Source organism: Pongo pygmaeus, chromosome 15 (assembly GCF_028885625.2).
Source record: "Pongo pygmaeus isolate AG05252 chromosome 15, NHGRI_mPonPyg2-v2.0_pri, whole genome shotgun sequence".
Classification (NCBI taxonomy): Eukaryota; Metazoa; Chordata; class Mammalia; order Primates; family Hominidae; genus Pongo; species Pongo pygmaeus.
This window is the reverse complement of record NC_072388.2, coordinates 53,500,450-53,525,054: the sequence shown is the minus strand read 5'-3', so window position 1 is coordinate 53,525,054 and position 24,605 is coordinate 53,500,450. Positions and strand designations below refer to the sequence as shown.

The 24,605-nt window shown below is 40.4% G+C and overlaps 1 protein-coding gene across 1 annotated transcript in view; it reads left to right on the top strand.

The window, feature by feature from the left end:
- Window positions 1-7,079, top strand: part of GCH1 (GTP cyclohydrolase 1) — a 60,665-nt gene extending 53,586 nt beyond the window's left edge. The window contains exons 4-6 of the mRNA XM_054449147.2: window positions 1,935-1,966; window positions 3,205-3,289; window positions 4,939-7,079. Of these exons, the coding sequence (XP_054305122.1) occupies window positions 1,935-1,966; window positions 3,205-3,289; window positions 4,939-5,065 (244 nt within the window). The 3' untranslated portion in view covers window positions 5,066-7,079. The remainder of the gene's footprint in view (window positions 1-1,934; window positions 1,967-3,204; window positions 3,290-4,938) is intronic.
- Window positions 7,080-24,605: the final 17,526 nt, after the last annotated feature.

Sequence of the window (24,605 nt, the reverse complement as noted above, 5' to 3'; positions counted from 1 at the left end):
ACATGGGTGCCCAGTGTTACCACTACTGTCTAGTGTGGCACCTGAAGTTCTACTCCAGAAAAAGAATGGTGAATACGAGAAGGAAAACATTACCAACTTTAAAATCAATGGCATCTCCTACGTATATGACAAACTAATCACCTGAAAAACTATCAGAAGTAATATATACAGAAATTTGACCTAATAAGAAATATGACATACCTCCTATCTAGGAGCTTAAAAACCATTCCTTTCTAAGGTTTTGTTCAAAATACCAATAGAATATAGCTATTAATATATTTCTTCAATATCCTAGTAACTACTGCTGGGGGCATGAAGGGAGCTAGGATGGCTTCTGCCTTCAGGGAGCTCTGGGCTGAGTGGTAAACGGGGTGGCAGACCTGTTACTGACTTTGGTGGCTGTAATGGGTATAAAGGAGCAAGTTGTCGGTTCTGAGATGCGTAGTTGGGGGAAGAGCCATGAAATGCCTCATAGGGAGGTGAACCATAAATTGAGTCTAAATTCATGATCAAAAGGCCATGAATTTAAAGAAAAGGTCCTCAGTGTGAATAGTCATCTTCAAATGGATAAGTCACGTGGTCATCTTTACATTTCATAAATAGAATGAAAGATGTTGAAAGGGGAAAATTCTGGCTGGGCACAGTGGCTCACGCCTGTAACCCTAGCATTTTGGGAGGCTGTGGTGGGCAGATCACGAGGTCAGAAGTTCGAGACCAGCCTGGCCAACATGGCGAAACCCTGTCTCTACTAAAAATACAAAAATTAGCCGAGCATGGTGGCGGGCACCTATAGTCCCAGCTACTCAGGAAGCTGAGGCAGGAGAATCTCTTGAACCCAGGAGGCAGAGGTTGCAGTGAGCCGAGATCATGCCATTGCACTCCAGCCTGGACGGCAAGAACAAGACTCCATCTCAAAAAAAAAAAAAGGAAAATTTATCACTTGACAGATTGTGCTATAAGTTAAGATCAGGAGGCTTCTATTTCTTGGGGGTTAATCATACTAAGCGCTTACATAAACCTATCTTATGAAGAGGTGTCTGAAGAAGTCTAATAAGTTCCAATCTGATTCCCCTAATAGGTTTAGTTGGTATAGTAGTTGACCATGGTGTGCTATTAATTAACAAATAGTCTTTTTATTTTTAACTTGAATTTGAAGCTCTGATAAAACAATATGATTAATCAGAGCGCTTGAGACATGATCTAAAATTGATGACTTGGAACTTTAAAATTTTGTTACTTATCTCTGTGTTTTTCCTAAGTGAACGTCACAGTTGGAGACTCATTAATTTTCTTTCTGGGGACACCAGGAAGCACCACTCTGTAGTGGTTGGTGGTCTTCTGTATTAGTCAGGGTTCCCTAGAGGGATAGAACTAATAGGATATATATATATATATAAAGGGGAGTTTATTAAGTATTGACTTACATGATCACAGGGTCCCACAATAGGCTGTCTGCAAGCTTGAGGAGCAAGGAGAGCCAGTCCGAGTCTCAAAACTGAAGAACTTGGAGTCTGATGTTTGAGGGCAGGAAGCAGCCAGCATTGGAGAAAGATGTAGGCTGGGAGGCTAGGCCACTCTTGCCTTTTCATATATTTCTGCCTGCTTTGTATTCGCTGGCAGCTGATGAGATTGTGCCCACCCAGATTAAGTGTGGGTCTGCCTTTCCCAGCCCACTGACTCAAATGTTAATCTCCTTTGGCAACACCCTCACAGACATACCCAGGAACAATACTTTATATCCTTCAATCCAATCAAGTTGACTTTAGACTACGTCTCCCTGTGGTACTTGTATCTTTCTGTCATCTTACCATAAGCTTTATTTCCTCCTGCAGCCCACTGTTGCTTCAACAATGTCCTTTTTGTTTTATGAGGAAGCCTTATCAATTTTACTTCAAATGATTTGTGATTAACTAAAACAATTCTTTCTTTTCTAGGATTGTAGAAATCTATAGTAGAAGACTACAAGGTAAGCTTTAAAAATCTTTATTAACAAAACATTTTTTTTTTTCTTTTTTTTTTTTTTCATTTTTGAGACAGAGTCTTGCTCTGTCACCCAGGCTGGAGTACAGTGGTGCAATCTCGGCTCACTGCAGCCTCAGCCTTCCAAGTAGCTGGGATTATAAGAGTGCATCACCATGCCTTGGCTAATTTTTGTATTTCTAGTAGAGACGGGGTTTCACCATATTGATCAGGCTGGTCTTGAACTTCCGACCTCAGGTGATCCACCCACCTTGGCCTCCCAAAGTGCTGGGATTACAGGCATGAGCCAATGTGCCTAGCTACAGAAAACATTTTTCCTACACAAAAAGTATTTTTTGTTTTATTACAAGTGTGATAAGTATGACTTATAAAAACGTAAAACCTCTTAGGACTATAAAAAGTCTACTGTTTCAAGCTTCCAGAAGAAATCACTGTTGTATTTGCACATTCCTTCACATTTTCATGCATATACCTACATTTTCAAATCAATTTATTTGGATTATGTTTAAACAAAAATGGGCTCATTTTATACATAATCAGCCTTGCTTTTTTCCCTGCGTTTTTTCATTTAACAAATCTTAAACATTTTTACCACATCCATGTAACTATCTCATTCATTCTGGTGGCTGTCTGTAATTCTACTGTATATGCCACGGCTTGGCGTAACCTATACCTGCTCTATAGACATTGGGGGGTTTCATCAGTTTTCAAATAGATGCAGTGCTGCAATGAATACTCCTGTATGAATTAAAAGACAAGTCATTTTATTCAGGACAGGAACTATATTATTTAGGTTAAATTGTTGGTTTTCAACATTGCTCTAAGCACAATTCAATGATTGGACTGCAGCCCCTTTGTTAACCCTGTTGCAGGCTATTTATTTGCTGCACTACTTTACCTCCATGGAGGTGCTTGGTAACCAGTACTGTATTGTTCTTACTGCACAGGTATGAGATAATTGCTAGTCTAATTCCTTCCCGCAGTGATGCTGGAGGGCTTTAGGGGGTTCTGAGATCTCTTTAGCCCTGTACTTCAGGTGAGGGAGTTGAATCCGGGCCTCTCTGTGGCCCAGTCAGCAGACAAAGCAGACTGGTAAAAGCTGGTGTGTCTTGGCTCTTAAATCTCACAGAAGTCTGTTTTAAGATTTCAAATGTTCTAGAGACAGAAAAAGCTTCCAGCTGTTTGTGTCAGACTCTCAAACTGAGCTCCTTATCACATCCACAGTTCAGGAGCGCCTTACGAAACAAATTGCTGTAGCAATCACGGAAGCCTTGCGGCCTGCTGGAGTCGGGGTAGTGGTTGAAGCAACGTAAGTCTGCATCTGCCTTTAGTAACGTCATAATGGTGCACTAGAAGTGATCTTGCTATTTAGTGCTTCTCATATTTTGTAGCACCAGGTGATGCCACACAACTGACATGATAACTGTAGATTTCCATCCCTGAGCCTAAAACTCTTTTACCACTTTCATTTACTGTGTTACTGATATAGGAATAGAGTATGAGAGAAGTATATTTTTGAGGGTAGGATGGGGCTTGTGGAGGCATAGGGAGTTATAAGCTCAGGTATAGAGATTTGCACAATCAATAGCCTTTTTTTTTTTTTTTTTTTTTTGAGACGGAGTCTCTGTCGCCCAGGCTGGAGTGCAGTGGTGCAATCTCGGCTCACTGCAACCTCCACCTCCCGAGTTCAAGCGATTCTCCTGCCTCAGCCTCCCGAGTAGCTGGGACCACAGGTGTGTGTTACCATGCCCGGCTAATTTTTGTATATTTAGTAGAGATGGGGTTTCATCACGTCGGCCAGGCTGGTCTCGAACTCCTGACCTCGTGATCCACCCGCCACGTCCTCCCAAAGTGCTAGGATTACAGGCATGAGCCACCGCGCCCAGCTCAATCGCCATTTTTTTAAAATGCTCAAGACAGGGTCTTGCTGTGTCACCCAGGCTGGAGTGCAATGGTGTGATCTCAGCTCACTGCAACCTCTGCCTCCCAGGTTCAAGCAATTCTCCTGCCTCAGCCTCCCAAATAGCTGGGATTACAGGTGCCCACCACTACACCCAGCTAATTTTTGTATTTAGTAGAGATGGGATTTCACCATGTTGGCCAGGCTGGGGATCTCAAACTCCTGACTTCAAGTGATCTGCCCACCTCAGCCTCCCAAAATACTGAGATTACAGGTGTGAGCCACTGCGCCAATAGCGATTTTTATGTCTTCTCTTGATTTTATGTCTTCTTGATTTTATGTCTTCTCTTGATTTCTTCTTTAGCTCTCTCTTGCTCCAAGCCGAGTTTTTCTAATATTTTGTCACACATTTAAAAAATAAAGCCAAGAATTGGTACATTTCTTTAAGGTAGGATGAGTTAAGAGAATTGCAGCTATTGTGTGGACAAAGTTCATATGTGTTCTGTGACATGGTGTGAACTCTGTTCTATGTCTGGTATCTAATGTCACCAGGTTGCTCAGACAGGATCTCTGGTCACCATTATCTGAATTCTGCCTGGTGACACCAGTATACTTGAGGATTTATCTGAACACCTAGGCTGGCATAGTGCTCTCTTGGTTCTGAAGGCAGAGCAAGTGAGAATTCTGACTTTCTTTTGATCTAGAAGTTAAGTAACTCTGTAGACCTTTTATATTACTTTCACCCCAGAAGAAAATTCCATTTTTCCCCTTTTTGGATGCTTTAAGGATCAACTACTGATAAGAATAAAAGTTGCAAGACAACTTCAAGAACAAAAAGTTTAGGTTGCTGCAAAGATAATTGCAGTTTTTGCCATTACGTTCAATAGCAAGAACCGCAGTTACTTTTGCATGAACCTAATAGATAACATTTGTGTAAGAAGGGATATTTCAATATACTTGGTAACTGTGAGCTGAGATTTAATCTTTAGGCCTGCTTTTAAAAACCAAACCAGCAGCTGTCTACTCCTTTAAACAACCTGTGTTGCCTTATTTTGTAGACACATGTGTATGGTAATGCGAGGTGTACAGAAAATGAACAGCAAAACTGTGACCAGCACGATGTTGGGTGTGTTCCGGGAGGATCCAAAGACTCGGGAAGAGTTCCTGACTCTCATTAGGAGCTGAGCTTCAGTGTGTGTGCGTTGGTTGCCGATCGTACTGCCAGTAGCCTTGTCTGTCTGTCTGGTCTTGTTTGTACATTCCATTTTCAATTGTTACAGATGTGAACTTTATTCCTTGTCACTAATTACATTTAAAATTATTTCTAGGAAGTCAAATAAATATAATAAAGGGTTGAGCCCTCTACTTTCTTCTTGCCACCTTTTTTGTGGCAATATTAAAGTGAACTGCTAATAGTGTAAGTACATGCACAAAACCACTGCCAGATAACCAGAGGGGCCTGGGAAGGGAGAAGAATTAGTGTAGTTTTTTCAAATAGTACAGTAATTTGACTCATAAGCATAGGAGCATTGGGAATGAGAGGGAACTGGGCCCAGTATACTGTTTTTTTCTTCCTCCAGTAAAAGTGGTGTAGTGCTGAAAGTGCTAAAATATTTAGTGCGGTATTGCTCTGTGAATTCAAGTTCAACAGACTCCACTTTGGTCATGTTTATTAAACCACCAGTGACATTTAAAAATATATTTTTAGCAGTTGTAATGTTAGTCACCAAGGGAAGGTGGTGGAATGTCTATGTTTTTGATTTTACTGTGAGTTAAAAAGGCACATTTCTACCTTCTATTGTTTTTTTAAATTCAAGAATAGGGAATTAGTTCCTGGTGTTGTTTACGAGTGTATTCTCATGTCAACATACAGGGATTTAGACATTTAACTCTCTGTGCCTTGATAAAGAATATCATTTAGAGTGTAGATACTTTTGCCTTTTTAAAAAAAGCCATTATTTTATGAGACTTAGTACTCACACTGCAAATAACTAGTCATCTCAGTTTTAACTTTATAGGTTTATTGAGAGTTTCCTTTGTGTGATCCATGTAGATGCCTCAAAATGTTTCTTCGTCTTCTTTTTTCTAACCTTATAAGATATTTTTCTAAGTATTTCCAGAAACATTTGAGAGTGCCCATCATTTTCAGGTCTGCAGAACCATAGCTTCCACGCACCTGAAAGAGCACAGAATGAATGACGGTGGAAGACATTATGAGCTGTGTCCAATGTTCTAACCAAAGCTTATCATACCAATGATCTGTGAAAATGCACTGGAAGCTTCTGGTCCCGGTTTCCTTTGTGGTCTACGTGGGTCTTGTCCTCGTTGTAACTCCGTATAGGTGGTATAGGTATTTTAATCCTGGAAGCTGTTGCCTTATTAATGATTATCTTAAACTTTCCTCCATTGGGGCAGCGTGGGCCAAATTAAAACAAACAAAACCGCAACTCCTCCACAGAAACACAAACACAGTTATTCTATGAAGTTTATTATTTGGTTGACATAGTGCTCTTCAAATTCATCCCATTACCCTAAAAGTAATAACTTTGATGCTTGCTTTAACTTTAGTCCCATCTCTGCCACTTTGATGCTATTTGGGTTATGATGGGGCAAGATGGCAGAGGTATTGGGTTTTTTTGTTTTTTTCCATTCCTCTCTACTTCTGTCTATTTCCTAGCTTTTTCTTTCTGGAGTTTAAGTACAGTGATGGTTGGCTTGAGTACCTTTTTAAATCTAGCCCAGTATAAACATTAGCCTGCTTAATATTTAGACATTTATAGGTAGAATTCTGAGCACTCAACTCATGTTTGGCATTTTAAAGTAAAAACAAGTGTGACTTCGAGGACCAAAGAAATTGTTAGCTATACATTTATCTTTATGAACTCATTTATATTCCTTTTTAATGACTCGTTCTAACATTTCCTAGAAGTGTTCTTATAAAGGTCTAATGTATCCACAGGCTGTTGTCTTATTAGTAAATGCAAAGTAATGACTTTGTCTGTTTTACTCTAGTCTCTAGTACTTCAAAATTACCTTTTCATATCCATGATCTTGAGTCCATTTGGGAGATTTTAAAGAATTTGATGTATTTCAATACACTGTTCAAAATTAAATTGTTTAATTTTATGTATGTGTATGTATGTTCCTGAAGTTGGTCCTATTTAAATTATTAAAGTATTGTAACTTTGTTCTTGTGAAAGTTGTTTCTTTTTCAACCACCACTATAAATATTTAAATAACTTGATTATTTTGGCTGTATTCTGTTTCAGCAAAGACATCATAAGGGCTTCTCCCAGCCATCAAGCTATTTGAATACTAATCTCCATTATAGTACGGAGTAACCCCAGGTTCTGACAGTTTCTCCTTGGTATTTGGTTGGAGTCTTACCGTCCTCACTGTCTTGAGGTAATGGGAGGAGGAGGTCTGGGATAAGAGTCAGGAATCTGAGTGGCCCTCATGTCCCTGTTGTCTTAATGCTCGGTAGGTAACTTCAGCCCCCTGGGAACTGGCACTGTTTCCTACGTGGGAGCTGTTGGGGAAGGAAGAGTAGGCTGGGGCAGGGAGTGGAAGAGGGTTTCCTTCCCTCTTCTAAGAAGAGCCTGCCCAGGGCAAAACTTCCAGTTAGTGCAAGGGGTTTTGTGCTGCTCTTCTGTCCCATGCCCAACAACCTCCTTTCCCTCTTGCTAATGGTCTGCTCCCCATTCCGTGCTCCCCATAGGTAGAGGCCGCCCCTGCCCTCACCGGTGGCCAGCATGTCCAAGTACTGGGGCCTGCTGCTCCTTGCAGGACCCTGTAGACCGTTGGGTAGCAAATCTTATCAAAGTAGGAATGCTTACTGGCATAAAACATTCCTAGAACCACCACTCATAGGTGTCAATAAAACGATGAGCTGCTCAGCTAAGCCCGAGTTGCTGCTTCTGAGTTTTGTCACTGAAGATTGATTGGCCAAGTTCCTTTTCACTTAGTGGAAGAGCAGTTGCAGACATGAAAGGTTTTCAAGAAGCATTTCTGTCAAAACAGAGCACCTGGATTCACCATCACAGGCATGGGTCCTCCTGCTGATGGAGAGAAGAAGAAGTCTCAAGAGATCAAGGGGAAGTGTGAGTACCTGACTCCCCACCCTCCCAGAGGCCCTTGCCTTCTTTTAATTTTTGTTACAGAAAATAAAACATGCACATCAGTAGAGAGATGAGCACATGAAACCCTGTGTACTAATCACCCAGCTTCAAGAAGTCTCAACTCAATGGCGCCATCTTGTTTTCCTCTATACCCATCTGACCAGATTATTGCAAAGCAAATCCCAGGCATTATTTCATCCATAAATATTTCAGATTATCTAAATAAAGTGGAGTCAGGTAAAGAAATGTATGATCAAATACATCCATTATCACACTAAAAATTAGTGTCAATTCAAATATCTAGATTTTCCCCTACTGTTGTGTAGTTTTTAGTAGTTTATTTGAATCAAGGTACAAACGAGATCCACACATTGCAACAGGTTGATTTAAGTCTCTTAAGAATCTTATATGTTCTCTTCCTACTCCCTCCTCTGTTTTCCTTAAAATTTATCTGGTCACTTGTTTTGGAGAAGCCCCGTGTTTATTCCAGGAACTGTCTGGTTGCTGGAATGTCTGTGGCTGTCCAAATGAGGTCAAACTCCAGCTAAACAGGGAAAAGAAGGGTTCTTTGCCACAACACTTCTCCACGTCTCTAAACCCCTACTCCTGGGCAGCCCAGCTTGGTCTGGTTCTGTCTGGCTTTTAACTGGAACATAGCTCTCCTTGGCTTTGTAACTTAGAGCCATTCCCCAGGTACAGAATATAATTCATTGCTTTTTTCTGAGTGTGTCCTTTTTGGGCAAGGCTTCCATTTTAAAACATGTTGCCTTTGGCTTCAGCTTGGTGGATTCCTTGGCTGCCAAGATTTTGGTTAAGGTGGAAAGGTTATTACAGAAGTGAAAAAAATGAATCTCACAGTAATTGGCATCACTTTGAGGGCCTACCCATGGGGAATTCCATTGGGTTGGACAGTAGGAGTACTTGGGTTTCTTCCCCCGCGGCTCCCCGACCTCATCAGTTACATTTTCATGACATCCTGAGTATGAATATCAGGCTCTGGCCGACAAAGGGTGGTGAAGGAAGACACATCGCGTCTTGCATTTAAGCAGCTCCCTTTATTCCCTCCCTAGCAGTGCTGCTATGACTTGCTTGTGGGTCCTGGTAGGATAACTCCTGGCACCTGCATTACACAGCCCTAATGCACCTATCCACTTTTCCTCTTATTTCTACATTCTCCTGTTTGTTTTGAGCAATATGTCCACAACTCTGACCTTTTGAGAAATCCTTTCAATCTGGAACTGACTGTGCTGCCCAGAGAAATGTGGTTTGCCTGCCGGTGAGCATTGGGAAGGTTGTGTGGAGGGAGTCCTGTGATGAAATGCCTGGGTGTGTGTATGTACAACTTCCTCTCAGGCTATTGATTTTCCCGGACTTTAGAATGGATTTTTGATTCTTCCTCCTTTTCCTGGATCCTTTCACATTCAAAAATGTACTGACAAATAAATGAGATTTTTTTTCTAATTTGTTTTTTTGTGGAGTTTCCCATTATATGTGTAGTGATAATTTTTACAGTCATTCTATCTAGACTGATAAAATTCTTTATGGAAACTTTTCTCTTTGCAAGGACATTTTACTTCTAAAACCAGGAGGGATAAACCGAATTAAAAAAAAAAAGAAAAGCTAGTAATAAAAATCAGTTTAAAACCATTCTGGTTCTCTCAGGGACCTCAGAAGTATTGGTCCATATTGGTCATCTGGTCATTGGGCTAGCAGCTGCTCAACCATTTTTGGCTGGAGGTGGGTTTTGGTCTCTGTCTCTCTTTGGCTTCACTGCTGCCAGCCTCAACTGCGTTCCTGATTGCTTGGGAAGAACAGCCTTTGACATCTGTATCTGAATAGATTATAGTCTCCTGTGGACCCACACAGTGGCTTCTGCTCCTCTCAATTTGGGAAATTTTAAAGGAATTTCCATTTGCAGATTGAACAAGTCTAACCAGAGAGAGGAAGCACCCTGACTGTTTCAGTTTGTACCTTTAAACTTTCAAGTACCTTTAACCAATTAGAGACAACTAATCTTTCTTTCACTCTCTTTTTTTTTGGAGATGGAGTCTCGCTCTGTCGCCCAGGCTAGAGTACGGTGGCATGATCTTGGCTCACTGCAACCTTCACCTCCTGGTTCAAGCAATTCTCCTGCCTCAGCCTCCTGAGTAGCGGATTAAAGACGCCCCCCACCACGCCCAGCTAATTTTTGTATTTTTAGTAGAGACAGGGTTTCACCCTGTTGGTCAGGCTGGTCTCGAACTCCTGACCTCAAGTGATCCGCCCGCCTTGGCCTCCCAAAGTGCTGAGACTACACTCAGCTCAAAGTGCTGAGCCACTGTGCCCGGCCCAAGACAACTAATCTTGCCTGAAGTCTCATTTCTCAAAGTTGATTTGCATGTGATCAAGGAGTATTTGAAGTCTTATCCAAATCTTAGCTGACCTTCTCTTGCTTAACAGTTGTCAGAATCACCTCTTAATGAAGAGGTTGGTGGAGTCAATACTTGACTATAACAGAATTTCCATATAAATTTAATATATTTAAAAAATAATTATGAATAAAAAGTATCACGTGCACTTGAAGTATAGACAAGCCAACAATGAATTCTCATTGTCTTTTTAACTAGAACACACACAAAACAGGACATTAAAATCAGCGTGAAACCCTGAGCTCTGAGAACTCATAGTTTGTTTCCTGCATTTTAGTGTTTGGGGGGATGGAAAACAAATCTTCCAGATTTTCTGTGTGTGTGTGCGTATGTATGTGTGTGTGTGTACCCAGCACCGAATCTGGAAGACTTGTTATAAGGAAGAATATATATTTTCTTTTCTTTCTTTCTTTTTTTTTTTTTTTTGAGACAGGATCTTGCTCTGTTGTTGCTCAGCCTGGAGTGCAGTGGCATGATCACAGCTTACTGCAATCGTTACCTCCCTGGCTCAAGCGATCCTCCTGCCTCAGCCCCCCAAGTAGCTGGGATTATAGACGCATGCCACCGTGCCCAGCTAATTGAATATTTCCATTTTATAAGTGAGTTGGGTGTCAGGGAGGGTCAAATGACGTGCGTCACCCACACTGGGTTAAAGAGCTGATGTTGCTCCCTGGACTCTGCTTCTGTTGACCTTTCTGTTAACCAGTGGGCCCAGCCCCTTAGGTTACCTCTGGCTCCCCATTGCGCCTGGTTAATCTTTTCCAGGTGCCCTCTGTCACTCTGTGCCCCCACATATTTGAAGATGTATACTATCACCTTTGCCCTTTGAACTCAAAGGTGCTGCTGGGAGTATTATAGGAGTGTGAGATGGTCACCTTGTAGTTCCATGTAATCACACTGTCTTAAATGCTCAAATTAAAAAGATAAATAAAAAAACTGGTAATTCTGTGGTTAGCACAAAATTCAAACATCACAAAATAATTAAGGAAACATTTACCTTCACCTCTGCTCCCAAGTAAGCCAGGCAGCTGCTATCATCAGAGATATTTAATGAAATTCTTTACTTTTATGGCAGAATGAAAATCTTTGTCTCCTGCATGTAGGCTGACTTTATATACTTCCTAATGGTAGAAGGTGTAACTCTAAACTGGTGAGGAGTTTGTGTAACTATCAGAATGTAAAATTATTTCTGGTGTCCTTTCAAAGTCATTAGATGCTTTCTCTGATTTTTTTTTTTTTTTTAGCAAAATCGTCTGCAAAAGAAAAATGTGTCCTCTTTACAGAACTTTGACCACTTTAGCAAAAGAAAAGCAGATTCTGGCAAACAGTGTTTCAAGCAGAGGCTCTTTTAAAATTTGTTTTTTTCTTTCACTTTTCACGTTATTTGAATAGGTAATACATGCACTTAAGCACAAAAGGATATGCCGTGAAAAGTCTCTCTCCCTTTCCATCCCCAGCTGCCCAGTTCTTTTCCCCAAAGCCACCACTTTACCATTTTTTTGTTTGCTTGTTTATTTTGAGACGGAGATTTTGCTCTTGTTGCTCAGGCTGGAGTGCAATGGCGCAATCTCGGCCCACCACAACCTCTGCCTCCCAGGTTCAAGTAATTCTCCCGCCTCAGCCTCCCAAGTAGCTGGGATTACAGGCATGCACCACGACACCCGGCTTACTTTGTATTTTCAGTTGAGACTGGGTTTTACCATGTTGGCCAGGCTGGTCTCGAACTCCCAACCTCAGGTGATCCGCCTGCCTCAGCCTCCCAAAGTGCTGGGATTACAGGCATGAGCCACTGCACCCAGCCCACTTTACCACTTTATTACATATACTTAAATATTTAAGGCATATTTACACACACAAACACACACAAACACACACACACACACGTTTATTTAAGTGAGGAACTATTGGCCATGTGTGCCTATCCAAATCACCTAGGGAAATTTTAGACAATGTTTCTGTACCCTGTGAGGAACTATTCAGTATTTGTAATTATAGTTTTAAAAAAGAAAATTGCTCTTGTTTATTCTGGTGGGCTCCCTCAGTTGAGAATGACTAGCCTAAGATACAAAAATTCAGACCCACAGAACCCATCAGGAAGCCAGTAGCTCCTTCCCAGGCAATTTGGGCAGGAGAACAGCTGTGTGGATCACTCTGCGAACAATCGTTTCTATCGTCCCTGGTTAAGGGCATCTGCAACCACTCAGCTGATAAGTCTAAAGGTAAATTGTCCCTTAAAAGGGACTGTCTCCAGATTAATATAATCACTGCTGCAATTGCCTGTGTATAAATAACTTATTTCTCTGGTCTGATATCTCTAAACATATCCTACTTTTTTCCTCCTCCATCTCATTTTTTTATACTTGTTAATCATAGAAAACTTAGAAAATGGCCAGGCACAATGGGTTACACTTGTAATCCCAGCACTTTGGGAGACTGAGGCAGGCAGATCACCTGAGGTCAGGAGTTCGAGACCAGCCTGGCCAACATGGTGAAACCCCATCTCTATTAAAAATACAAAAATTATCTGGGCGTGGTGGCAGGCACCTGTAGTCCCACCTACTCAGGAGGCTGAGGCAGAAGAATCGCTTGAACGCGGGAGGTGGAGGTTGCAGTGAGCCGAAATTGTGCCACTGAACTCTAGCCTGGGCAACAGAGAAAGACTCTATCTCCAAAAAAAGGAAAAAACCTTAGAAAACAGTCTTTTTATTTTTTTATAAATAAAAAGACCAGTTACCCAATTGCATAGTTCAGGAAATAACTACTGTTGACATTTGTTTTATTTTACTTGCTTTTAAAATTGTGCAAATAATATCTGGATGCTTCTGGAGTATTTAAAGCAAATCCATCCAGACAGTCTATCATTTCATCAGTATTTATTTCACTATGTATCACTAATGGATAAGGGGTAAGGACTTAAATAAAATCCCTGCACATTATCACATCCCTCCCCAAAGTTACAACCATTACTTGATATCATATCATATTCTGCATTTACCTTTTCCCAGATTGCCTTACATTTCTTCCTAGAGTTCACTTTGATGTGTTTTCTTCCATTTGCCCCTCCTTATTCTGTGTAACTATCTGTAATACTTTGGATACTCTAAAGTCCTCATAGTCATTCCCTCCCTTATCTTGTATCTTTGTTTAAATGGCTACATGATATTCCATGGTATAAATATCACATGTATTGATTATTTTCATAATGATGAGCTGTTATGTTGTTTCCAGTTTTTTCTTTATTAAAAATAACACTACAGTGGACATCTCTATTTCCAAAGGGTAGGCTTTTAGGTATAGATTTATTGGGACAAAAAAGTCACCTGTCTTTCTGTCTTCCCCTCTCTAAGTAACAGTGGACAGACTCAGGTGGGCTATTTACAACCCCCTGCCCTGGCCCTGTGCGGTGCAACTGTCCTCATATTGTAACTGTCTTACACCTAAAATTTTGTAGCACACAAATTAATTTTTTCTCTTACCTAGGGGTAACTTTGCACCTCACTTATCTTGGCAGATTCACAGTTTTACATGGAAACTTGTATTGAGATAATTGTAGATTTACATACAGTTGTAAGAAATACTACACAGAGTTCACTTCTGTACTTTGCTGGGTTTTCCCCAGTGCTAACATTTAGCCAAACAATGCTGCAATATCACAGCCAGGATATTGACATTGATATAATACACCAATCTCATTCTGATTTGTCCAGTTTTGCTTGTACTCACTTGCATGTGTGATTAATTTCTTTGCAATGTACAGGTCTGTGTACATTTCTTTGCAATGTACAGATCTTGACCACCATAGTCAAGATGCTGACAGTTCCAATACCACAGATCTATCGCATTGCCTTACTATAACCACACCACTCACCCTCAGCCCCTTCACATTTTAAAAAGACTTTTTTTTTTTTTTTTTGAGACGGTGTCTCCCTCTGTCACCCAGGCTGGAGTGCGGTGGCACGATCTCAGCTTACTGCAACCTCCACCTCCCAAGGTCAAGCGATTCTTGTGCCTCAGCCTCCCGGAGTAGCTGGGATTACATGCGTGCACCACCACAGCTGGCTAATTTTTGTATTTTTAGTAGAGATGGGGTTTCACCATATTAGCCAGGCTGGTCTCAAACTCCTGCCCTCAAGTGATCTGCCTGCCTCCGGCCTCCCAAAGTGCTGGGATTACAAGCATGAGCCACTGCACCCAGCCAAAAAGACTCTCAATACATATTCCAAATTTCTGTCTAGCAAGATATAACTAATTCATACTACCCTGCCAGCATTGAGTATCATTTAAAAAATATATTACTAGGTGGCCAATATTTTCACTGTCTAGCTTTCTGTTAAAGTCTTTTAATACGTGTATTGTCAAATTTGGCCTCAAAGTGTATTGCAAATATTCTCCTAGAAGAAATGAGGCAGATGTTTCTTTCATTTCTCTGCTTGTCCAATACTTCAAAACATTGTTTTCAGTGAAAATAAATTACGAACCCTGCCAAATGCAAGAAGCATACAGCCTTCTATCTTTAACAAAGCTGGTACTAACTTTCAGGAACACTACTTGTGGGGTTGAGACAGTTGTATTTTGCTTAATAGGGTTTTCTGGCTAAGAGCAGACTGGAAGATTTTGCTAAAGTTATTTCTAAAAGGGATTTTTAAGTACAGTTCAATGAAAAATAATTTTATTTTCTTTAGGTAGAGGTGATCTCTGAGAGAAGGGGCCATCTCAATATCTCTCTCTGAGAAATGAGCATATTCCTTCGGCTTGGCAGTGGTCCAGGTAACCCATGCCACCCTGGCATTTAGGCTGGCTCCCTTTGTGGGGTCAGAATTCTTCCTGGTCTGAAGTGAAGTCACTGTGGACCTGCTTTTCGTTATAAGCCATCATTTTTGCTAAAGGTAGAGCATTACTGAAGTTGGAATTGAGGCGATTATAAACAGCAGTATGGAGGATGAACCTGGAATAGAGTGGATAGAAACAGAGTGGGGGTAGAGTGGTAGATGACAGGTAGAATTAGAAGGCTCTGTCCTCAGGCAAACATAGAATGGGAGGTACTTCAGTCAGAAATACAGTTTATAATAAATCAATTCTCATTTAGCCTGGAAAAGTTAACACACATGATACATGGAAGACGCAATTGAATTTTAGCCATGTAGTTGTGCACATTTTAGATCTAGAAGTCATAGAGTATAAACAAAGAAGATCAGATTATAAAAGACCCTGTATATATATATTTGCTATTTAAAACAACAATAAATGCCTATATCCTTTGCCCCAGTAATTCTTTGGGGGAATTTATCCTCTAGATGTGTGTATATATATATATATATATGTGTGTGTGTGTGTGTGTGTGTGTGTGTGAAGGTGACATTTGTATACAAGATTATTCATTGCAGCATTGTTTGTCATAAGAAAGCTCTTGTTTATTAGCTCTAAACCCAAAGTATACAAAATGATCACATGAAGTTTTGGTTGCAATTTTTAGGGTCCTGGAAGTCCTAGCTAGAGCAATCAAGCAAGAGAAAGAAATAAAAGACAGGCAAGTAGGAAAAGAAGAAGTCAATTTATATCTTCACTGACAATATTACTCTATACCTAGAAAACCATAAAGACTCTACTAAAAGGCTCCTGGAACTGATAAACGACTTGAGTAAAGTTTCAGGATACAAAATCGATGAACACAAATTGGTAGCATTTCTGTACACCAGTAATGTTAAAGCTGAGAGCCAAATCAAGAATGCAATTGTATTTACAACAGCCACAAAAAATAAAATACCTAGGAATACATCTAACTAAGGAGATGAAAGACCTCTATAAGGAGAACTGCAAAACACTGATGAAAGAAATCATAGATGACACAAACAAGTGGAAAAACATCCCATGCCCATGGTTCGGAAGAATCAATATTGTTAAAATGGCCATACTGCCCAAAGCAATCTATGGAGTCAACACTATTCTTATCAAGCTACCAATGCCATTTTTCACAGAACTAGAAAAACTATGCCAAAATTTATATGGAACCAAAAAAGAGTCCAAATAGCCAAAGCAATCCTAAGCAAAAAGAACAAGACCAGAGGCATTACTTGACTTCAAACTATGTTATAAGATTACAGTAGCCAAAACTGTATGGTATGATACAAAAACAGACACATAGCCAGGCACGGTGGCTCATGCCTGTAATCCCAGCACTTTGGGAGGTTGAGGTGGGGAGATCACATGATTCCAGCCTGGGCAACATGGTAAAACCCCGTCACTATGAAAAATACAAAAAAGTAGCTGGGTGTGGTGGTGCACGCCTGTGATCCCAGCTACTCAGGAGGCTGAGGTGGGAGAATCACCTGAGACTGGGAAGTCAAGGCTGCAGTGAGCTGTGATCACACCACTGCACTCCAGCCTAGGCAATGGGAGTGAGACCCTCTCTCAAAAAAACAAAATGAAACAAACAAACAAACAAAAAAACAGGCACATAGACCAATGAAACAGAATAGAGAACCCGGAAATAAAGCTGCACACCTACAGCCATCTGATCTTTAACAAAGTCAACCAAAACAAGCAACGAGGAACAGAATCTCTATACAATAAATTGTGCTGGGATAGCTGTACAGCCATAAATAGAATGAAACTCGACCCCTATCTTTTACCACGTATAAAAATTAGCTCCACTGGCCAGGCGCCGTGGCTCACGCCTGTAATCCCAGCACTTTGGGAGGCTGAGACAGGCAGATAACCTGAGGTCGGGAGTTCGAGACCAGCCTGACCAACAGAAACCCCGTCTCTACTGAAAATACAAAATTAGCTGGGCGTGGTGGTGCATGCCTGTAATCCCAGCTACTCGGGAGTCTGAGGCAGGAGAATTGCTTGAACCTGGGAGGCAGAGGTTGCAGTGAGCAGAGATCGTGCCATTGCACTCCAGCCTGGGCAACAAGAGCAAAACTCTATCTCAAAAAAAAAAAAAATTAGCTCAAGATGTATTAACGATTTAGATGTAAGACCTCAAACTATAAGAATCCTGGAAGAAAACCTAGGAAACCCCATTCTGGACATCAGCCTTGGAAAAGAATTTACGACTACATTCTCAAAAGCAATTGCAACAAAAACAAAAATGGACAAGTAGGAGCTAATTAAAGAGCTTCTGCACAGCAAAAAAACAAACAAACAAAAAAACAAAACTATCAACAGAGTAAACTGACAACCTACAGGATGGAAGAAAATATTTGCAGACTGCACTGAGCAAAGATCTAATATCCAGATTCTATAAGGAACTTAAACAATTGAACAAGCAAAAACCAAATAACCCAATTAAAAATGCGTGAAGGACATGAACAGACACTGCTCAAAAGATGACATACAAGCAGCCAACAAACATATGAAAAAACACTCCACATCGCTAATCATCAGAAAAATACAAATCAAAACCACAATGAAATATCATCTAACACCAGTCGGAATGGCTATTATTAAAAAGTCAGAAAACAACAGATGCTGGCTAGGCTGTGTAGAAAAGGAATGTTTATACTCTGCTGGTGGGAATGTAAATTAGTTCAGCCACTGTGGAAAGCAGTTTGGAGATTTCTCAAAGAACTTAAAACAGAACTAATTCAATCCAGCTATCCCATTACTAGCATATATCCAAAAGAAAATAAATCATTCTACCAAAAAGACACACGCATGCATATGATCACCACAGTACTATTCATGATAGCAAAGACGTGCAATCAACCTAGATGCCCATCTCTGGTGGATTAGATAAAGAAAATGTGGCACATATACACCGTGGAATACTACACAGCCATGAAAAAGAATGAAATCATGTCCTTTGAAGCAACATGAGTGCAGCTGGAGGCCATTCTCTTAAGAAATTAACACAGGAACAGAAAACCAAATACTCTGTGTTCTCACTCGTAAGTGGGAGCTAAACATTGGATACTCGGGATATAAAGATGGCAACAATAGACACTGGGGACTACTAAGGGGGGCAAAGGTTGAAAAACTAACGATGGGTACTACGCTCAGTGCCTGGGTGACAGGATCAGTCATACCCCAAACCTCAGCATCACATAATATACCCATGTAACACACCTGCATGTGTACACCCTGAATCTAAAATAGAAGTTGAAATTATAAAAATAAACAAACAAATAAATAAATAAATTTGTAGAGTCTTTCCACCAAGAGTAGATTGGATTCATTTTTTTTTTTTTTTTTTTAGAGATGGGGTCTTGCTATGTTGACCAGGCTGGTCTTGAACTCCTGAGCTCAAGCAATCCTCCCACCTCAGCCTCCCAAGTAGCTGGGACTACAGACATGCACCACTGCACCCAACTTAGGTAGATCAGATTCTGATCCACTGTCCACTTTTATCTCTTGGGCTCACACTGAGCAAAGTTCTGAGGTTAGGCAGGAGCAGTTGATTGGTTCTTTCTGAGAATCCTTCAAAGCATTAGTTAGCCTCACATCTAGGGATACATGTGGACTGGGAGTCACAGCGTTCATTACTCTCTTACTTTTAGAGACTGGAGAATGGACATTTGGGGGAATTTGTTCTTGATAAAGTGTTGTGTAAGCAAACGAAATGAGGGATGCAGAACTGCCTGCCTCACCCTTTTCTTTTTACTCTTTCCCTTAGGAGTGGAAGCAAAAATTCCAGACTCTGCCTTCTGTAAAAGCCACAGTGAGGCATTACGACTTGGAAGGAAAGTTCAGACTCACATTCCTATAATTCTGAACAGACCTTTTATTTTTAAAGAAATATCTGTGCTGCATAATCTGTTTTCTAAATATGTAATTGCTCTGATAATGTACTGAATTTGGGGAAGATCATTATTTGGAGACCTAGAACTTCTGATGAAACCAGGACAGCATTCCCCCTTCTAAAGCTTTCAGATACATGGAACAAAACAAAAAGAAGTGTAAGTTAGAAAGATAACCATGGCATTTTGGGAGGCTGAGAATACAGGATTGCTTGAGGCCAGGAGTTCCAGACCAGCCTGGGCAACATAATGAGATTTCATCTTCACAAAAAAATTTTAAAAATTAGCTAGGTGTGGTGGCATGTGCCTATAGTCCCAGCTATGTGGAGGCCGAGGCAGGAGGATCGCTTGACCAGGAGTGAAACCCTCTCTCAAAAAAAAAAAAAAAAAAAAAGAAGGTCACCATGAGCTACCACTTGCCCTTGTGGTGAGAAGTATTTGCATAATCATAATGTAAGTACTGATTACTCAGTTAACTAAAAATTGTGAGATAACCTTTATCTTGGGAGGAAGGAGGAGTATGAGTTAAATCTTCATCTGTCATAACGCAGATTAGATAACATCGAAATTCATCTATCAAGAAGGAAAAATTTAAGCACAATTTTTTGTCAAGTAACTACCAAAGAAATAGCAAAAAGACATAAGTGATTGTCTCTTTAAGAGAGGAGGTGGGAGGGAGAAAGACAAAGAACTCTTGCTTAGATTATAAAACTTCTGTTTGTCACTATTTGATTTTTTTTAAATTAGGTGCCTGTATTTACTTTGTTAAAAGTGAAAAAATATATCTATATCTACATATATGGAGCCAAGAGCATAAAGGTAAGTAGGATGTCTGTAATGATTATTTGAAATATCCTTGACTGTTACAACTAAAGTGATGTTTTGGGAGAAAAGGATAAAAGTGAAGTACAGTTGTGTGTTGCTTAACGACACGGATTCCTTCTGAGAAATGCATCGTTGGTCGATTTCATCATTTTGTGAACATCATAGATTGTACTTCCACAAACCTAGATGGTGTAGCTCACTACACACCTAAGCTGTACAGTATGGCCTATTGTTCCTAGGCTACAAACCTGCACTGAATACTGTAGGCAATTGTGATACAGTGGTAAGTATTTGTGTATCTAAACTTACTAAAACGTAGAAAAGGTATGCTAAAAATAGGGTGTGGGACCCTATGAGACCGTCATTATATATACGGTCCATCATTGACCAAAACGTCCTTATGTGGCACATGACTATGAATGAATTCTTAGATGAAATAAAGGAATCACTGCTCTCCCTAACTTTATTTGGCCTGCATTTTGCATCTTTATTTTGCTGTTATTCACAGGTGTTTGGTACTTCAGATCAGGGGTTGGCAAACTTTTTCTGGAAAATGCGTGATGGTAAATCTTTTAGACTTTGCAGGTCACACGGTTTCTGTTATAACTACTCAACTCTGCCATTCTCGTATGGAATCCACCATAAACAATATGTAAATGAATGTGACTGTGTTCCAATATAACTTATTCATGGACACCAAAATTTGAATTTCATACCATTTTTGTGGCCGTGAAATATTCTTCTTTTTTTTTCTTCATTCATTAACAATGTAAAAAGCATTCTTAGCTCATGGACCATACAAAAACAGATGGTGGGTAGGATTTGGCCAGCAGGCCATAATTTGCAAACCCCTGCTTCAGATCTAACACATTTGTGTGGTTCCCTCCCATGCATAGCAAAGAGCTCCAGCCATCTGGGCTGCAAAGAGGAATTTACATGGAGCAGGTAAGCATCAGTTCCCCCAGCATTTGCAACTATGGAAATTTTGTCTTAAAGGGCTTCAAGGTCTTGATGGGCTCTAAGGAGTTAAACTTCATGCTTCTCCTTTTTCCCTACTCTATTCTTATTTGTTTCTACTGTCTAAGTATAGGAACATCCCTATGAAGCTCTATTTCAGTGCGTATTACATTGTTGGAAATTTCATTATCAAGACAAAAATAATGTAGGAGGTCATAGACATAGAGATGTGGGCTCTGAGTTGGGCCCCTTGGCATCAAAAGAAGCTTCTGAAGGGTTGGACATAAAGGAGACTTCATGAATGTCAGGCCCCGTCTCCACCCACAGGTGACCAGGCCAGGTGAGTCCTGGAAGTGAGGTCCTGCCTGCCCTGAGAAGACTCCCTAGAAGACAGCACCCATAGCTTCCTTCCTTGTCACCAGTAGTTGCCATTGATGGGGAGAACACAGATCTTCCAAGTGCCTTTGTTAAGGCTTTGTTTCCTTAGGTTTAACTGTGTTGCATGCTGGAGTATAAAGATGAGTGAGACTTCCCTGTCCTCAAGTCTAGGGAGAGATATATGTAATGTAAACAAATATTTGAAGCACACTGAATAAAAGCTCTAATATAGGTGGATCCCATGTTGGAGAGGGGAGTAGTGGCGATAGAGACTGAAGAGATAGGCAGAGGACATACCACAGACATGCCCTGCCCAAGAACTGATATTGAAGTTGCGAAAAGCTGGTGGAAAGATGTCAAGCAGGGGATTGTGGGTTGTAATCAGAGTTGGAGGATGGACAGCTTAGGAGGCTATTGTATTAATTCAGGGGGCATAATGAGGCTGAAACTAGGTCAGTGGCAGTGGAGGCTGAGACAAGGGAACAGCAGAGAGATTTAAGAGGGAGAAGCTGAAGCGTTTGTCTACAACTGGGTGAAGATTGGTCCAGGACAGTCCCCAGTTTGGGAGCTTGGGTGTCTGGGAATCACAGCAGCATTGACCACTGAGATAATGATAATGAGATAAATGGCCATGTGGGAGGTCGTGGAGGGAGTAAGGTGAACAGGGGAGCCTTTGGTTTCAGACATGTTGTTTGAGGTCCCTGTGGGACACCCAAGTGGAGACATCCAGTAATTAGCCAGTGCCTAGGAGAGAGGTCTGGGCTGGAGGCAGGGATCTGAAAGTCAGCTGCAGACCAGTCAGTACACACATGCTGCTTGGAGTTGAGGTCAGCTAAGGAGAGAGTGAAGAGTGAGAAGATTAGAGAAAAGATAACTCTCCAAAGACCACCCACAATCAGAATTTGGGGAGCCATGAGAGATGGGTGTGCCCAATATCAAGAGTGTTGTTTCCAGAAAGAGAATGTGGGTAAATCAAAGTGGATGTGTGTGCACATATGTACCTATGAGAATGTTTATTCTAGCATTGTTCATAATATTTAACAGTTGAAATAACTTACCTAACAACTGGAATAAATCATGGTATGTCCATGTGAAGGAATGAATATTATGCAGCCATTAAAATGCAAAAAACATACTCATGATTTATTAGTGAAAACACTTATTATTTAGAAAATATTTATTTAGCCACTACTTTTGTCAGGCAGCATGTTAGGTGGTGCTTATTACAAAATTGTGTGTGTGTGTGTGTATACATTGTTTTTTATATATATATAAAATAATTATATATAAAGATAATTTTTATATGTATATAATAAAACAATTTGTGTGTATATATATATATATTTATTTATTTATTTATAAAACAATGACAACAGGCCGGGCGTGGTGGCTCACACCTATAATCCTAGCACTTTGGGAGGCCAAATCACTTGAGGTCAGGAGTTCAAAATCAGCCTGGCTAACATGGTGAAACCCCATCTCTACTAAAAATACAAAAAATTAGCTGGGCGTGGTGGCGGGTGCCTGTAATCCCAGCTACTCGGGAGGCTGAGGCAGGAGGATTGCTTGAACCCAGGAGGTGGAAGTTGCAGTGAGCCAAGATTGTGCTACTGCACTCCAGCCTGGGCAACAGAGCAAGCCTCTGTCTCAAACAAACAAAAATCAATGGCAGCAAATAACATCAAAATGCATGAGCAATAGAAAATACTATTTTAGGCTGGGCGTGGTGGCTCACACTTGTAATCCCAGAACTTTGGGAGGCTGAGGCGGGGGGATCATGAGGTCAGGAGTTCGAGACCAGCCTGGCCAATACAGTGAAACCCCCTTTCTACTGAAAATACAAAAATTAGCTGGGCATGGTGGCAGGCGCCTGTAATCCCAGCTACTCGGGAGGCTGAGGCAGGAGAATCACTTGAACTTGGGAGGTGGAGGTTGCAGTGAGTCAAGATTGCGCCACTGCATTTCAGCCTGGGTGACAGAGCTAGACTCCATCTCAAAAAAAAAAAAAAAAAGAAAACAAAAGAAAATTTATTATTTAATACTTATTTAGTAGTCATGTAAGTTTTCTTATTTGCCTTCTCTCTTTTTCAAACTCTATACAATGAGCTTGCATTATATTGGTAAGAAAACCCACATAAGTAGGTAGGAAAATACCAGAGAAATGCCATTGGATTTAGGAAATCATTAACCTGATAGTGCCAAAGCTACTGGAGGAATGAATGTTCCCATTCCATTTTTTGAGTAATATTTCTACTTCCTCTCGAAACCACAAGTTTAGACTTTTCCTTGAAGAAGACTGGCTACAAGAAATGCTTAAGAAGTCCTACACTTCCCTGGGTACCCCATGACCCACTCAAACAAAAATTGATTTAGTAAAGTAGATTTTCCTCCCTAATGTGGTTGGGCACCATCCAACCCATTGAGGGCCTGAGTATAACAAAGACGAAAGGAGGAATTGCCTCTTTTGCTTCCTGAATGCATGCTTATCCATCATCCCTCAACTGGGATTTACATCTTCAGTGTTCAGGTCTTCAGACTCAGACTGAATTGTATCACTGGCTCTCTTGGGTTTCTATTTTCCATATGGCAGATTATGGGACTTCTCAACCTCCATTATTGCATAAGCAATTCCTCATAATCAATCTCAGTCTCTCTCTGTCTACACAAACACACACACACACGAATGTATATTACATGTATATGAGTGTGTGTGCATGCATATGTCATCCAGTTTCTCTGGAGAACTGGTACTAAAACAATATGATTTGATTCTTTTCTCTTTTTTGTAACTTCTATAGGTATTTCCTTGGGGCTTATCTAGAATATCTTAAGCTGATAACAACTTAAACTCAATTGCATACAAAAATCCTACACTTGTAATTCCTCTCCCACATTTCATGTTATTGCTGTTACAGTTTACATCTATCCATATCATGATTCCTTTAACATATTTTTAGTTATAGTTATTTTAAATATTTTTATCTTTTAACTTTTATGCTAGAATTAAAAGTGATATACTCCCCACCATTACAGTAATAAAGTATTCTGTATTTGTCTGTATATTTACTTTTACCAATGAGTTTTAAACTTTAATATAACATTGTGTTGCTGTTTAGCAATCTTTTGCTTTAACTTGAAGAATTCCATTTAGCATTTCTTTTAAGGCAGGTCTAGTGGTGATGAACTCCATCAGCTTTTGTTTGTCTGGGAAAGTCTCTATCTCTCCTTCATTTCTGAAGAACAATTTTGCTGGGTATTCTTGATTGTTAGTATTTTCTTTTGGCCCCTTGAATATATCATC